This window comes from Rattus rattus, chromosome 2, assembly GCF_011064425.1.
Source record: "Rattus rattus isolate New Zealand chromosome 2, Rrattus_CSIRO_v1, whole genome shotgun sequence".
Classification (NCBI taxonomy): Eukaryota; Metazoa; Chordata; class Mammalia; order Rodentia; family Muridae; genus Rattus; species Rattus rattus.
In genome coordinates, this window is record NC_046155.1 from 210,861,390 (window position 1) to 210,877,786 (window position 16,397).

At 42.7% G+C, this 16,397-nt stretch overlaps 1 protein-coding gene across 1 annotated transcript in view; it reads right to left on the bottom strand.

Moving 5' to 3' along the window:
• Positions 1-16,397, bottom strand: part of Enpp3 (ectonucleotide pyrophosphatase/phosphodiesterase 3) — a 70,109-nt gene that overhangs the window by 33,430 nt on the left and 20,282 nt on the right. The window contains exons 6-11 of the mRNA XM_032896385.1: positions 15,442-15,539; positions 7,547-7,626; positions 6,542-6,661; positions 5,962-6,071; positions 4,146-4,211; positions 2,640-2,712 (exon numbers count right to left, since the gene is read on the bottom strand). Of these exons, the coding sequence (XP_032752276.1) occupies positions 2,640-2,712; positions 4,146-4,211; positions 5,962-6,071; positions 6,542-6,661; positions 7,547-7,626; positions 15,442-15,539 (547 nt within the window). The remainder of the gene's footprint in view (positions 1-2,639; positions 2,713-4,145; positions 4,212-5,961; positions 6,072-6,541; positions 6,662-7,546; positions 7,627-15,441; positions 15,540-16,397) is intronic.

Consider the following 16,397-nt stretch of genomic DNA (forward strand, 5'->3'; position numbering starts at 1 on the left):
CTTCCAATTATCGCTGTCCATTTTTTCCTGTTTGCCGTGAGTCTTACGCAGGCTTTGTCTTGTTTTTTTTTTTTTTTTGTTTTTTTTTTTTTTTTTTCGGAGCTGGGGATCGAACCCAGGGCCTTGCGCTTGCTAGGCAAGCGCTCTACCGCTGAGCTAAATCCCCAGCCCCCAAGGCTTTGTCTTAATCTCTCTCCATCCCTCTTCACTCCCTCATGAGTGTCCACGTCTGTGCACAGCTACATGCTTCCAATCCCCAGCTCCTCCCTTTCCGTACACATTCCATTGCCATCTGGAAACACCTCCATTTGGACAGCACACTTACAGCCCTGTATTGGGCTTACTAAAGTCAACAGGCCACCATCAGTCGCCCATTTGCATATGGCAGAGAGCAGGGATGCACCATCGCTCTTCTGTCTCCAACCGTCTCACATGCATCACCCCAGTCCATTCTCTGACTGAATCTCAAACATACCGTCCTCCACCCTCGATGCTGGCCTCCTCCCAGGTCCAAGCCTACCCTCTCTAGTAGACTATTGCAGAGATCAATGTTTCTCCCTCCTTCTCGTGCCCAATAAAAATGATCTCTAAGCACACACAGGATTGGCCATTCCACTTGCCTAGTAACAATGCCCCAGTGCTTCCTGGTGACCATTTTTATGGCCTGCAGGAATCTACATGGCTAGGCACTAGGCTTGCTTTGTAGCCTCCCCCTCCCCCCACCCCACCCCCGCTCCCAGTGCCCTAGTCAGGGATTCAAAATACTGTATACACAGCACTTCAAAGAGTATACTCAACGCAGAGTTAAGTACCTCACAGGAATGGTTACCCACTACTCTCATTCTTTATTAGCAAGCTGCTGTCCCCTTGTGGAAAGGGTGTGGCCCTTCTGTGGTGACCTGTAGCATATGCTCAGTCTACTGAGCCATTCGCAAATTCTGCTTCCTTCTCATTCCTCAGGGGAGAATTTCTAATAATGTTGATTTTAATGCCGTCTTGGCATAAATTAGAATTGTCTGCAAAGGAAGCCTCACTTGAGGGATTGTCCTGTTGGGTATGGGAAAGCCCACCTTGACTGGTGGCTGCCCAGACAAAAAGAGGGGGGACATTTCAGGAAGAGGATTAGCTGATTTACCTTGATGTTGTTTCTGACTTTCTGGACTCTGGGTGCCTGCCTGTGACTACTGAAGCATCCCATCCTATAGACCGAGTAGTATGGAGACAAACAGCTCCCCAGCAAGAGACCCCCATTATGGGACTATGCCAATGACTGAGGCACCCAGCTTCAAGAATGGAGCAATCACTGTGTTTGCAGTATCTCAGGTGTGATGTGGCTGTCATTGCTATTTCAAAGCCTGCTTAACAGATTCATCTTGTATACGTATAATCTCCATTCCCATCATTCTATTCCTCCAGAGAACCCTGACTACAACGCTCTCCCAGCAAACCACAGTCCCACTGACATCTACTAGATCAAGACCTCATTCACACTTCTGAGTGCTTGGGTTCTGCAACATTTTTCATAATTACTCTTTTTAAAAAAAAAAATGTAAAGATTTATTTATTTTATATGTGAGCATACTGTTGCTGTCTTCAGACACACCAGAAGAGGGCATTCAATCTCATTACAGATGGTTGTGAGCCACCATGTGGTTGTTGAGAATTAAACTCAGGACCTCTGGGAGAGCAGTCAGTGCTCTTAACCACTGAGCCATCTCTCCGGCCCTCATAATCACTCTTAAAACTTAAAACTGGATACCTTTAAAACTAGATCACAGAAAAGAAAGAAAAAGGTTAACAGGACCCAGCGCAAGTCAGATACAGAGGCAGATAAACTCAGAGACGGTGTTCCTCCTAAGAGGACTAATCTTATGGAACACGCACAGTGACAACACAGACAATGTTAAACCAGAGAATGAACCCCGAGGGGGTTTGTAATCAATGAGTTCTTCACCCTCAGAGCCACCAGAATAAGTGTGACATTTCACATTGAGGTCAGAATGGTACCAGGAGGCTAAAGAGACCCACACGTGGTACGAACGGACCAGAACCTTGCTTGCATTAGGAGCAATTTTGGCTTAAAAAGAAGAAAGAAAATGGGCTTCCCTTGTAAACAGCAGCAGAAGAAGCCACAAACAAGCATGCCCACATTCCAGTGGAAGGCAATTGTTAGTGAGATTCCTCGGGGCATCTCCATCCTGGGAGCTTTTCCATGATGGCTAATGTGGGGTTTAACACTATGAGCGGCAGTGTGGGTGACAGTGTGTGCAGTAGCGCCCAGGACACACCACAGAGACTGGCAGGTGGCTTCACTTAAAATTAATTCTGCAGTAGGGGAATTAACAGTGCCTCATCAAAGTCTTCATTGGGTCGCCAGTCAAAGGAACTAAGAGATAGTTTATTGGGCAGTTTATCTTTCCTAGAACTTATAGCAATTTTATATTTCTATATCTATATTTATACTATTAAACTGAAATATTGATTTTAGAGACTTTTAATTACTTGATGTCATGCATTCCTTAAATGTGTGTGTTCAGTAGAGACTTTTAAGATCCTGTCTTATTTTGTAGGGTAGGCCTGGATGATTTTCCATCTGTTGAGAAACAAACAAACCAACCAAAACAACAGAAAACACTTACTCCAGCACTGACTGGTCCACTCTTGTGCCCCGCAGAATCGGGCTCTTCCACATATATGGTGTAAAAACTGGGTCTATGGGTAAAATTGAAACAAAGGAAGAGATTAATAATTTGGGATAAACCTACAGGTGGAGTTGTGCTTTTGTGGGCCATGAGCATGCAGTCTGTCCCCCAGCCCACCCCCAACTCCTTATCCAGGCAAGAGGCTACACTGGGCTTGAGTGGAGATGAGTCTCCTAATAGGAGGTAAATAATACCTTCCCAGAGAAAAGCACTATTGTGGCTCAGTTGTGAAATGCCTCGCTTTTGTAGCTAAGACCTCTTAATGGGCCAACCTTTTCTACTTCCTGGTGTCTGGCCTTTGGCTGACTCTGTTCTATGCCTGGTTCCTCTATCATGATGTGGCTGCTGATGGGAAGTTACCTGATGCTCTCTCAGTGCTCTGACTTGTCTATGACTCAGCCCCTGAAGCTTCTGGAATCTATCCTCAGAAACAAGAACCAGGCCTTCTGCCATTCCTGCCTCCATTCAATATGGTTGTGATATCTGTCCGCCTCTCCTACGGGGGACTGACTATCTCTGTTGTTGAGGTTAACAAGCCCCACCCCACAGAGCACCTGTTCTCAGGAATACGTCTTGGGAAGTGTCCATTAAAAAGCAGGCAATAGCTGGTTTAGTGACAGATGCCTATGTAACTCCAAACCCAACTGTCACCTCAAGGAGGATAGAGTTTACTGCACAGCCAAATTTGACTGACCGTGGCTTCAGACTTAGTTTACGCCAAATTCTACATTCCAGCACAAAAGCAGATTCGTGGAGCTCTTATAGTAACAGAGCAGTGGAAGTCATAAATCGACACTTTTAAATACATCGGCTTGAATGTCAGAGAGATGGGTTACAGCAAAAATGAGGACAACTGTGCAATCAGCCCTAGAATCTACTGGGTAGCATTCTTAGCTCTTCCATGGTTGGATACTAGAGTTTTGTTAAGTTAATATATTACAATGTTTTTTACATGTTAGTCTCTGGATGTTAGGTCTGACTTAGACCTGAAATGTGAGAGGCTATTTAGAGGGTTACACATGGCTTAAAATAAATTGTAATTTGGCTCTAGACATATCCGAATCTCCACAAAGACGCTTTTAGTTAGAAAGACGTTTCTAGAAATGTCTGTCATATCTGCAGTTTCAGCACTCAGTAGACAGAGGCAAGAATATTGTAAGAAATTCAAGGCAGCCACATATATATATATAGTGACTTCCAGGCTAGCAGGGCTCTCAAACTACCAACAGTGGTTAGGAGCAGGAGGTAGGAAGAGAAAGAGGGAAAAAAGACAGACAGACAGAGATGGATGGAAGGATGGAAGGAAGGCAGGTAGACAGAGGACAAAGAGGGAATCCCAAGGGTTTTTGTTTGTTCTCCACCAGCAAGAATACAGAAGGTCCCAAACTCACCCATATATACGTCACAATGGGGCACTCTTAGACAGAGCTGTCTGTCACTCACCGTTCAGCTTTGGGCAAGTCCAGCCATTGCAACAGTGTAGCAATCCTACTTTCATATGGGACAGAACTGAAATAAAAAGTTTTGAAAATTTAATCAGATAATTCCAACATACTCTACCTCAGGGAGAAGAGTTAATGCTTCAGGCATCCATTCCTTAGTACAGGATCAAAATACTAAAAGGGACGTGGCACACTCAAAGGGCCCCACTGTCAGACTTTCCACAAACACGTCTAATCAAAAAAGGTTACTTTCTTTCCTTTTTACTCCTTTCTCCTTTAACTTTGTACAGCTAAAGTGAAAACCGCTGATTATCGACCTTATCATTTGGCTGTTGACTTTTACTCATTATGCATTCAGATGTATTGGTTATCTATTGGCAAATGGTGTACTTTCATTTGAAATAGAGTTTGACCAGTGAGTGAGAGGCCTTGAAGACTTTTACGCCGGTTGACTCATGAGATGGTTGGCCTCCTATGTTAACTTGCCCCTGGGATCACTTGAGCAAGATCTCAATTAAGGAGTTGTCTGTATCAGGTTGGTCTCTAAGTTTAATCAGCAGGGGATCGTCTTGATTATTAACTGATGTAAGGGGGCACAGTACACTGTGGGTGGTGGTATCCCTAGGCACGTGGGCAAAGCAGCATCAGCACCCCTCCATGGTTCTGCTCTGTACAGAGCACGCATGCTGGAAGCCATTGAAACACTTGATGCTAAGGAGTGCTGTAAATGGACCTCTTGAATGATGGTTGACAATCCATCACAGGAGAGAAGAAACTGAAGGTTGTGGAGAGAGGAGCCTCAGTAATACAAGTAAGGAGATAAAAGTGCAGATAGGAGTGGTAACAAAAGATTCTCAGGCCAGGACACGCCTTTAATCCCAGCACTCTGTGCCCAGCAGAGGCAGGCAAATCTCTGTGAGTGCACGGCCAGCCTGTTCTACAGATCAAGTCCCAGAACAGCCAAAGCTACACGAGGAAACCCTGTGTCAACAACAAACAAACAAACAAACAAACAAACAAAGCAAAACAAAAAGCCCTCAGACTGCAACTTCTGCGAAAGTTGAATGGACTGACAAGCTGGGACAGAAGAAGACAACACTAGGCCCCAGGACACACCCCCTGAACTCTAAGAATGGGGAAGCTCAGCACCAGTAGGCAGGTGACGGAGTGAGTGCACAGACACCCATTCACTCATTCTGTGCACAGCACAGTAACAACAACAACAACAACAAAACAAAAAAAAACAAAAAAAAAAAAAAAAAAAACACGAAACTACAACAACAGATAAGGTGCCTGCTGCTGAGCTTAATACCCAGAACCCCTGTGAAGAGAACCCACTCTCGAAATGTGTCCTCAAACTTGTACATATGCTGCATGGTACACTGAAAGCAGTATACACACACACACACACACACACACACACACACACATACATACACACACACACATACAAACACATATACACATGCACACACATACATACAAACATACCACATATGCACACACACACATATACACACACACACAAACACAGGCACCCATAATCATACAAATACACACATGCACACATATACACACAAACACACATGCATACACACATATCCACATACACATACAAACACACACATATGCTCATATACATACAAACACAGACACACACATATGCATACAAACAGACATAGACACAGACACACACACACACACACACACACACACACACACACACACAAATCAATCTTGAAGGCAAACCAATAAACGAGGAGAGCAGTGCTACAGGTTCCTGTCTAAATGGATCCTTAGGGGAAGGGACTCCCTACTTGCTGTAATTCCTGTAGATGTTAGGGAAGGAGCCATTGACAGCCACATCTGATCCTGGCCAGTAGTAGGAAGCAGCTTTTAAGCCTTGATACATTGCAGTTAGCCAAATCTGTAAAGAGTGAAAGGCAACAGGACAATTATTTAAGAACAAACACTATAACTTCCTGCTAACAACTATTTTGACAGAGAATTTGTTTTTGTTTTTACAGTCAATTTAAGTTTATGAACAGTCAATCTCCCTCAACAATAAAACATGTAGTAACGTAATGACAGTTCACTATTTCTCCCACACTTTAAAGAAACTGCAGAACAGCATGGAGGGAAAATAGATATCTTTTTTAGAGAGACTGAGTCTTGATCCATAGATGATACAATAAGTAAATTTCAACACAGAACCACCTGAGTAAACAGCCATAAATGGTTTTTAAAATTCAAGTAGTTATAATAAATTGTAGTAGAACTTTCACGTCTTCAGCCATTAGAAACTACATGGATGGTGAGAAACTTGGGTAAACTGAGAAGACCTAGCCATTGTCAAGAGGAAACAGGCTTGGAGGCCAAGGTGAGACAGCTACATACCGGCTGCCCACTCCACCAGGCAGGGTTACTTTTCTCCACTGAAGAAAGTGAAAAATTCTTGTTGAGGTACACGTCATACATGTTATTGTCAATGATGCCGTGCGACTCTGGATACAAACCCTATAATTTTTATTACAAAAATAAGATTATGGAAACATGCTTTAGTAAAATATAGGCAGGCTGCAATAGCAACAGATCTCTATTCATCCCTAGGAAGAATGTGGTGCAATTTTCAATGTAACAGGTCTGAAACTATCAGGAAGATACATAGATTCTTATCCTACATGTAAGTGTCTTGGTTTCAGCAGCGGATGGTTTGTACTAACTTCACTGTGGTGCTACATTGTTAAATGTCCCCCAGAGGCGCAGTTGTTTTGACACTTGGTTCCTGGCTGATAGCACTATTCTGGGAGAGTATAGAACCTTTATTCAGGTCAGTGGTTCCCAACCATTCTAATGCTGCGACCCTTTAATAGAATTACTTGTGTTGCAGTGACCGCCCCCAACCATAAAATTACTTCATTGCTGCTTCATAACTGTAACTTTGCTATTGTTACAAATCAAGATGAATGTATCTGATATGCAGGACATTTGATATGTAATCCCAAAGGAGTCATAAGTAACAGCATGAGAACCACTGCTTTAGAAGGCAAAGCCTTGACAGAAGTGGGAAGTAGGTCAGTGGGACAGGCCTGAAGGTGTATTTGTTTCTATATTTTCCTTCTGTGCATGTACATGTGTGTGTGTTATGGGGTATGTACCTGCTGCAGCAAGCACACAGAGGTCATCAGAGAACAATTTAAGAGCCATTGTGCCGTGGCCTCACAAGGGTGAGTTAACCTAATTCTAAGCATGTGTAGCTAATGGATAGACAATACCGAGCCAAGCCTTTCTAGCCCGAATTCAGTTGTGCACGTATGAAGTGTGTAGCACAACTTGCCCAGTTCTTGCTCAACGTGTCTGTGCCCCGTGTCCTGTCAGTCTTCCACTGGGCCAAGCACTTACCGTGACAATGGTATAATGATTTGGGAAGGTTTTGGTGGGATACACTGCTCTCATATATTTGGAATGGAGTCCACATGTTTCTGTAAGAAAATAGAGTAAGACATTAGAGAGGTGTTTCTTGTGGATACCTAAACAACATGTTTCCCAGAAAACTAAAAAAGCAATTAAAGATGGAAAGAGGGTGGAATTCTGACCCTGAAACTTTATCCATTACTAAGAAAAAATAGTCCATTTCTAGGGGTCAGGTGGGCTTTCTTTCTGGGATGAGTCAGGAGGCAGTGATGATAAACTTTGTAAGGCCATGTGGTTTCTGCTGGAACAATTGAACTCTATTCTTTGTTTCTCATTCTTTGCACGAATGCACCACAGGTATTCCATACACAAGGAATGTCACTGAAGTACAATGAATGTTACCGGTAGACATCAAAATTTGAATTTTATATAATCTTATACGCCAAAAGATTTTCTTCTTCTCTTTTTTTATAATCTTATATGCCAAAAGATTTTCTTCTTCTCTCTTTTTTTTTTTTTAGATTTATTTATTTATTATATATAAGTACACTGTAGCTGTCTTCAGACACACCAGAAGAGGGCATCAGATCTTTTTACAGATGGTTGTGAGCCATCATGTGGTTGCTGGGAATTGAACTCATGACCTCTGGAAGAGCAGTCGGCTGCTCTTAACCACTTAGCCACCTCTCCAGCCCTCTTCTTCTCTTTTAAATTGTTTGAAATCCATTTTAAAAAATCCAATTCTTAGCATGTATGGAATTCAATGCACTGAAGACAGAGATAGCCGAGGAGCTCGAGCTTGCTGACCTTTAAGGTAAAAAAGTACCTTAACGTACACACTACTGGTACCGTTTTCTTTTGGTTCCTCTCTTTGTGTGTCTAATAATTACAGTAACGATTTCTATGCCGAATCTGGGTCTCAGCTGACAGTTCATACATTTAAAATATTCAACATAACAAGAATCATCAAACCCGCCTGCGCAGTCGAAAAGGCCGAGTGCCACCTGGTACCGTTCTCACGGTAAAGTGCCCGCTGCTGCTTGTTTGTTTTGGGTCGGTTTCCATCTGATCTATGAAGCTTCCTGTTAGATGTTTTCCACAAAGTATGGCATTAATTGCCCTTCCATTGTTCTTCTGTTTTCAGTCTGAGCCAAACAAGCCCATGGTTAGAGCGCACTGCCATTTCTTGTGTGGCGGTGAAGACGAGGAGTGTTTCCATGCCCAGGTCTCAGGGCCTCTCATTCTCAAAGCCCGCTCTCCCATTACGGCTTGTATTTAAGTTAAAACACATCGTGAAATTGGTCGACAGCCAAAAATGTCACACGCTCTGCAGCTGAAAACAACGTTCTCCCAAACGGACATGCGTTTGGTCTACTTCCCAGCTTTTGTTTGGTGTTTTTAATAGGATTCGCAAGTTTCCCCCATCAGAATCTCCTGAACTCCATATTGAGTCCCCTGTGTATGGCCCATGACGCAAAGAGGAGAGGCAGAGGTGCCTGCTGCTTCGGGCTTTATAAATTCAAATTACCATGAAGTTCTATGATCAAATAAAAATGCGATCTAATCTACTTTCATCATTAAAAGAACAAAGTGGAAGAGAAGAATTTATACAATGAACAGGAATAGAGTCAGTTTCTGTTTTTATTTCCTTAGAACATGGGTGAGAGGACTCAAGTCTGTAAATGCCTGAAGATACTGGGTATTAATGAAGTGTAACTGAGCAGGACCCATCCTAGTTTTAATGTCCTAACCAGGACCCACCTGCGATTGTTGTCAGACTCTGGCTATTGCTTTGTGTCCTGTGTTATAACCACGACACCAGAGGACAGCCCGCAGAAAGCCTGGCCTCCCAGCAGTGTGCTTCTTCTGAATCTAAATGAAAACTTTAATCTAGATCCAATAGGAAGCCTCGAGATGGACATGATGGCTTGCTTCCACAGGGAAAGGAAGGCTATTAGAGCAAGGTTTTGTTTTGACTACATACTTTCTAACATTGCCTAAAAATATTAATTTCATATACATAATTTATTATAGAAAACATTCTCATCGAAACAAAAATCTAGGGCAAAATGGCTCAGTTAGCTTCGTGAGCTTGAGAAACCAAGTTTGGGTCTCCAGCCCCTACATAAAAAGTGGGACACGGTTATGTCTATCTTTAACCCAAAGCCTGGGGAGGCCGAGATGGGCAGATCCTTGGTGGTCACCTGCCAGCTAGCCTTGGTGAACTGATGTGCTCCAGGATCAGCTAGAGACCCTCTCTCAGAAAATAAGATGAAATTTAATTGAGGAGAGTACCTGGTGTCAGCTTCTGGCTTCTACATATATGAGCACAAATATGGATCTGCATGTACAAACACTTCAGCACATACACCGTGCACAAGAAAGGAAAGAAAATGCTAAACAAACATGATCCAAAAATACAAACAGAATAAGCATGCACAAGTAGGCTTACAGCCTCTAAGACCATAAGGACAGAGAATTAGCTAAGGAACAGACAAAGGCAAGGAGTGTGCGGGTAGGAGCTTCAAAGCAATCCTAGTAAAACATGAACAAGACCTTGCCACAAAGTGACACATACCAACAGCTCAGCAATATCCACAAGCTTGAGACCTGTCTTTCATTGTTCACATACCTTGCTTGTACCTAATTTATGTTTTATATCCAGAATTCAGTGGAACCTGTAAGCTCTGTGGGGTGTTGATCCTCCCAGTAGTTGCAAGTCGTGTGCCTAAGCTCACAGCACACAGAGAAGAAACGATCAAAGAGGGGATGATGCTTGGAAGAGGGGAAGGAGTAGGAAGCCATGTTGCTCAATCTGCCACAGGTGCAGCCATTCAGTTCTAACACATTCATCAGTCCCTTGTGTGGGAACTCCAGAACCCTCTTCAGAGGTTCCCGAAAGACAGGCACAGCTACATGGTAACTGCCGTTATTCCTTCTCATCAAGCACAGTTCTGTATCCCAGTGTGATCCACTGGGAGCTTCTAGATCCCAGCTTCCCCCCAGGGAAGAAAAGAACATACATCTAATAGCCAAACTTCCCAGTTAAAATCCACATGATGAGTCTCTCTCTCACCAGTTTGGAAGAGCTGGGGCGAGCCAGCATATTCTAATTCCCCAGGAACCAAAGAAAGAAAAAGCATGAACTAGCCTGTGTGAGTTCACCCAGCTCCTCGTGCTGACGTGAGTGAGTAGTGGACCCTAGTTCAGAGATCCCCCTGGATTACATCTAATGTTTTGTCTTTTCAGGGTTTCTGGGAAGGAATGGCCTCTGTGTTATCCTCTGTCTAGTTACTGTGCCTGACATTGAACTAACACACCCAGCAAAAGCAGCTGAAAGGAAAGGGTATTTATTTTGGCTCACGGTCCTTTGTTGTAGGGAATTCAAAGCCTGCAAGAGTTTGAGGCACTTGGTCACATTGTATTCGAAGTTAAGAAACAGAGGACAATGAATGCTTTTGCTACTCTAAGATTTTCTTTTCATGCAGTCTTGGATTGTGCCTCTGGGAATGGTACTACCCTTTTTCCATATAGGTCTTCCCACCTGACCAAGAGAATCCCCAAAGGCCCATCTCCCAAATGGTTCTAAATCTCACCACCTTGACAACTGAGATCCATCATCAAACCTGCCTTGTAACACTAACAGGAACCAGTCCAGTGACCTGGAAGCCAGTGAGACAAAAGCTAAAAGATGTATCTAGTATACTAATTAGCATGCTGCCTCTCCATCATCACCAGGAAAACAAGCAAAGAGTCCAGGATCCCAACGTATTTCTCTAGGGTCAGAAAGAGTTAGAGAACTTTCTAATGAGGAAACTGTTTCAGTCTGGCTTGTTTGGGTGAGATCTGACATATATTTCATACCTGCACATCCCCCAAGAACAAAGAAAAAAGTTGACCCTACCATGAGATTTTGAGAGGTCTTTAACGATATATTCAGGCTAATTGGTAACTTTCCCTTATACAAGGCCAATAGACCATGACTAAGAGAAGTAACTGTCATGTCTAATAATACACATGAATACAATCTATAATTAGTAAAGAAACAATGAATACAATAAGAAAACAAGTTCAAAACAAAGTTCCACGACAATTTTTCAGAAGCCTGTCTTAACTAGGCAGCAAAGTATGACTTATCTAACAGAGAGCTAAAAATAGCTATTGCAAAGGGGCCCATCACTGATACATGTACAAAGTCACAACTGCATAAACTAATGGACAGTTTCACATTTGCCAAAAAGAATTCACGGAACCAAAGACTACAGTAACTTCACTGAAGATTTCAACCAGAGCTCTGCAAATTCAAACCAGGTCAAGAGGAAGAGGTCAGAAAAGTCAAGGACTTCACTGGAAGTTATTCATACAGAAGAACAAACTTTAGAAATAATGACAAAGAGTAAATAAAGGTGAAGAGTTTTACGGCACATCAAGTGGACCAATGTACACATCATGGGATTTCCAGAAGAGTAGGAGAGAGAGAAGGAGCTTAAAAGTTTATTCTAAGAAATATAAGCTAAAACATCCAGATCCGGGAAAGGGGATATCCATCCAATTCCAGAACATCTATAGACACCCAAAAGACATGAAACTAAGCAAGCAAGCAAACCATACAATTGCCCACGCAATAAAATGATCAAGAGATAAATAATGAATGCCTCAGAAGGGAAACCCCTGTAGGACCATAGGGAAATCCCCCTAAAATGTCAGAAGTGAGTAGAATAACGAATTCAAGGTACTGAAAGACCTCCCAAACAACAACGCTGTATCCAGAAACATTCCTCTGTGGGAAGATAAAGAAAAGAGGAACAGAAAGATAGAAAGGAGAGACAGACAGGTAGAGAAGGGGAAAGAGGTTTCCATGGGAACCTGAGTTCATTGGCACCAGGCTTGTCTTGAAAAGGATGCACAGATGAATCACATGAGAAAGTCAAGAAGCTCACGGGCAAAGGTAAGCATACAGACAGACACAGACTATCTTAAAACTCTCTGCAAATGGTAGTAAATTGCATTTAGTTCCAACATAAAACATAGAAAAGAAAACGATAACTAAAATAAAAATATAACTAAATATGGTGATAGATGTCATATACATAGGTAGAAATTGTGACTATGTTGGGAGAAAAATATCAAGTTCTGTACACAATTAAATTTGTTATTTTAAAATATAGACTGTTATAATCATAAGATAAAAATATGTATATAAGTGCCATGGGAAATACAAGGAAAATATCTACATAAATTATGCAAAACAAAATCAAAGAACTCAAAGTGTGCTTTGAAAATTAAGCACAAAAGAGGAAAATCAGGACTAACGTCAAGAATGCATGAAAGAAATGCATGAAAATGACAATAAAGAATCTTTCCACATCACTGATTACATGACATGCATACGTCTAATAAAAAGATGGAGAGTGGCTCAATATATTTAAAAAAAACAACCCAAGTATATGTTAACTATGAAGCTTGGTTTATAGTTAAGAGCAAAGACGAGATTGAAAAAGCTATTGAATTGGAAACCGGCATATACAAAATTTGTCCTGAAAAGTGGGAGTATTTAGAGGTCCGCTGTAAACACTGTGCTCACAGACAATACCGCCTCAAACGCTTGTGAGGGTAGATCGAGTAGAAGGCAGAGAGAAAATGGCCTGCTACAGAGAACTGAAGAGGCTTACTGTCTGTAACTGCCAACCTTGACAGCTTACATCTCCAAAACCATCCTACAAAGAGAATTCGTTGAGATTTTACTGTCTGCTTGACACTTATGTTAGCCTCGGTGTTCCTCCTAACTTTCCAGGGAGGTGGCTCTGCCATTCCATCTCACCGGAAGGGCTCCAAGTCTTGTCTCCAGGTAGTCTACGTGTTTACAGACAACGTGAAATAATGCCGGGAGCCTGTTACAGTGTGCGCGTGGCAGTCACGTCTGCATCCACTGAGTAGTTAACGATACAGCTCACCGCCGTGTGGTTTAAGATCATACTCAGTTTCCACAACTGTGGTAGCTCTCCCTGGGCAGCTTGATGGGACGCTAAGGACGGGAGTCAGACTTCCTCAACAGCGATGCCCATTCCACCTGAAGGCTACTGTAAGGCGGATGCTATTTCACAATATCTGTTCCTAATCCACAGATTACTTAGCTTTCTGTCAGTGGGACCAGAACCTGGATAGAGCCAAGAAGAACAGGATTTAGCTTGGCTTGTGGTTTTTTTGTTTTTTTGTTTTTTTTGTTTTTTTTTTTAGACAGTTTGGTGTTGTTCAGTCCTCAGCTACTAAGTTCTGTGAGGTTGAGCAGAACACACAAGAATGTATAACAGATGAATTCTCCTTCTCCTGTCAGACATAAAGTGGCAAGAGAGTAGCAAGAAGAAGCCAGGGACAACACTCCAAGGACCTGCCTGCTTACTTTTTCCAGGTTAGGTTCCAATGTTTTTGCAAACGTTTCCAAACATCCTGCAATAAAGCCATCAGCTGAGAACCGAGTGTTCAAAACACAAGCTGTGGGGCAGGGAGTTCCCTGGAAGCTGACAAGGAGGACGTTTGAGATGACAGACTTAAGTAGTGAGGTTTTAATGCTGTGGCTATAAAGATGGCATCCAAATGGCTAAAGACGTGTTTCAAGCAGAAACCAGAAAGCTATGGTTGAAATATTTGTAAATGACATTTCCAGTTCTCGAATAGGATGAGGAAATCAATAACTTCCCTTGAAAACAGATTCAGTCCAGCCTTCTATTAACCTTCCTTTTGAACACAGGAATTCCTATCCGTGCTACCAAATAAATGTAGATAATGAGGTAAAAACTGAGAGATGTCGGTTCACTCTCCAGACCCAAGGTGCTGCCGGGCAGAGCAACAAGTTCTGCACTTGGAAAGTCCTCGGTCTCTTTTGTCAAAGATCTGTCTAAATGAGGGAAAGCAGGAGTTGCCCGGCCAGTGTTGCAGAGAGAAGCAGGCTGCCTTTTTACATCATCTTGGCATGGGGTCAACTGAAGAAATCATCGGATCTTGTCTTTTCATTTTACCAGTGAAAAAAACCAAGACTCAGAATAGTCAATCTGCTTACTCAAGCTTAAAGGGCCATTTACCAATAATTTGGAGAAAAATCATAAACGCGAAACCCATAAAACTGTGATTGTATTTGAGAATTTTGGAGATACAAGAGTCTGGGGAGAGAGGAAATGAAAGACAGAAATTTCAGAGCAGCCAAAGCTAGGAGCCTCTGTTCGCTCTCAGCCTGTGAGCTCGGGCATTCTGCTTTTATCGTTATCATTGCGTTGAGTTCCCTCCAGGAAGGTCCAAGTGCCCTAACCCAGAAGCACGGCGCTGTAATAAAGGTGATGATGAGAATCTGTATGTATCATCACGAAAAGTCGTGCAATGATCCCACAGGGGCCCTATCCACTTGGAAATGACCATCTTACAAACCGAGGTCTCAGCAGTGAGTGGCCAGAGTCAGTTTCTACACCATCTGACACCAGAAGTAGAGATGGACCCTGACGGTCAGAGCCTCTAGTAGAGTATCAGTAGATGGCAGATATACCCAGCAACCTTGTTGAGACTCAGAATCCAGTTTTGGCAAACACCGCCTTTGAGTGGGACGTATACGTATACGTAGTGGAACCCCACAGTTCAGAAGTTACACTCAAAGACAGAACCCCTTTAAATAAACAAAGCGATGAACACACTACTTAAGAAAAAGCCAAGAACTATCAAGTCGAAAAATCTTTCCCTAGCGAAAATATAATAGACCACGGGGCTAAGTCATGGAGATCTTGAGAGGACTTGGGGGCTAAGAGAAGTCAGCAGTGCTGTCAGGGGGAAAGTCCTCCTTGGGAAATGGGAGCCGTGGGCTCCTTTTCGTTCACACGCAGTTGGCTGGCCCCACTTACTCAGTTTGTTGATGTTTGGCAGCAGGGTGCTCCATGTTTGTAAGTACTCAGCTCTAAAGCCGTCCATGGAGAACAAGATAACCGGCGGCTGGTCAAACCTGAAATCGGAAACAGAAACCTTATCGGTGATCTTGGTACAATTTCACCAGGAGGGAAAAAAAATGTTTAAAAATAAGAAAATGGTTCTAGATCGAGCCATCTTTTGAATATTCCCATGATTTAGTTTCTGGTGATGACATAGTTTGTGGTGTTTCTTATTCTAAAGCTTTATTTTTTTACTTTGTACTCGTCTCCTAGGATATTAACAGGTATTCACAAACCTTAGAGCTCTTCTAAACCAGCCTTTAACATAAAATGAACAGCAATTTTGGAGTTAACAACCAAAAGAGCCTGAGTTAGGAGAGTTCCACTGCTAACCTCCAAACACAAAGACCCCTCCCTTCCAGAGAGTAGTTAGTTCCCCGAGCAACTGCAAGCCAAACTGTCAAACAAAGATACCTGTGACTCCCAACTGACCTCCCCTTGACTCCCAACTGTGCCCCCTGGAGAGTCCAGAATGGTCCACTGATCACAAGTCAGCTTGAAGGTTACTTTGCCCCATCAATTATACCCTGCCTAGTGATCAATTGTTTGAATTCTGCCCCAATTGTTTGCAAGGTATATAACTCCCTGTCAGAGTCTGCTTGGGGCCATCTCCCCTTGAAGTGGGACGACCCCAACATGTTGGAATTAAACTCCTCTTGCTATTGCATCGATCACTGTCTCTGTGAGTCTCATTCAAGAGGTCCTGGAAGAGGTTCAATTCAGACTTCACACAACCATAGGCTGTATTTTTTATAAGATTTATTTATTTTATGTATGAGTACACTGTGGCTGTCTTCAGACACACCAGAAGAGGGCATCTGATCCCATTACAGATGGTTGTGAGCCACGAGGTGGTTGCTAGGAATTGAACT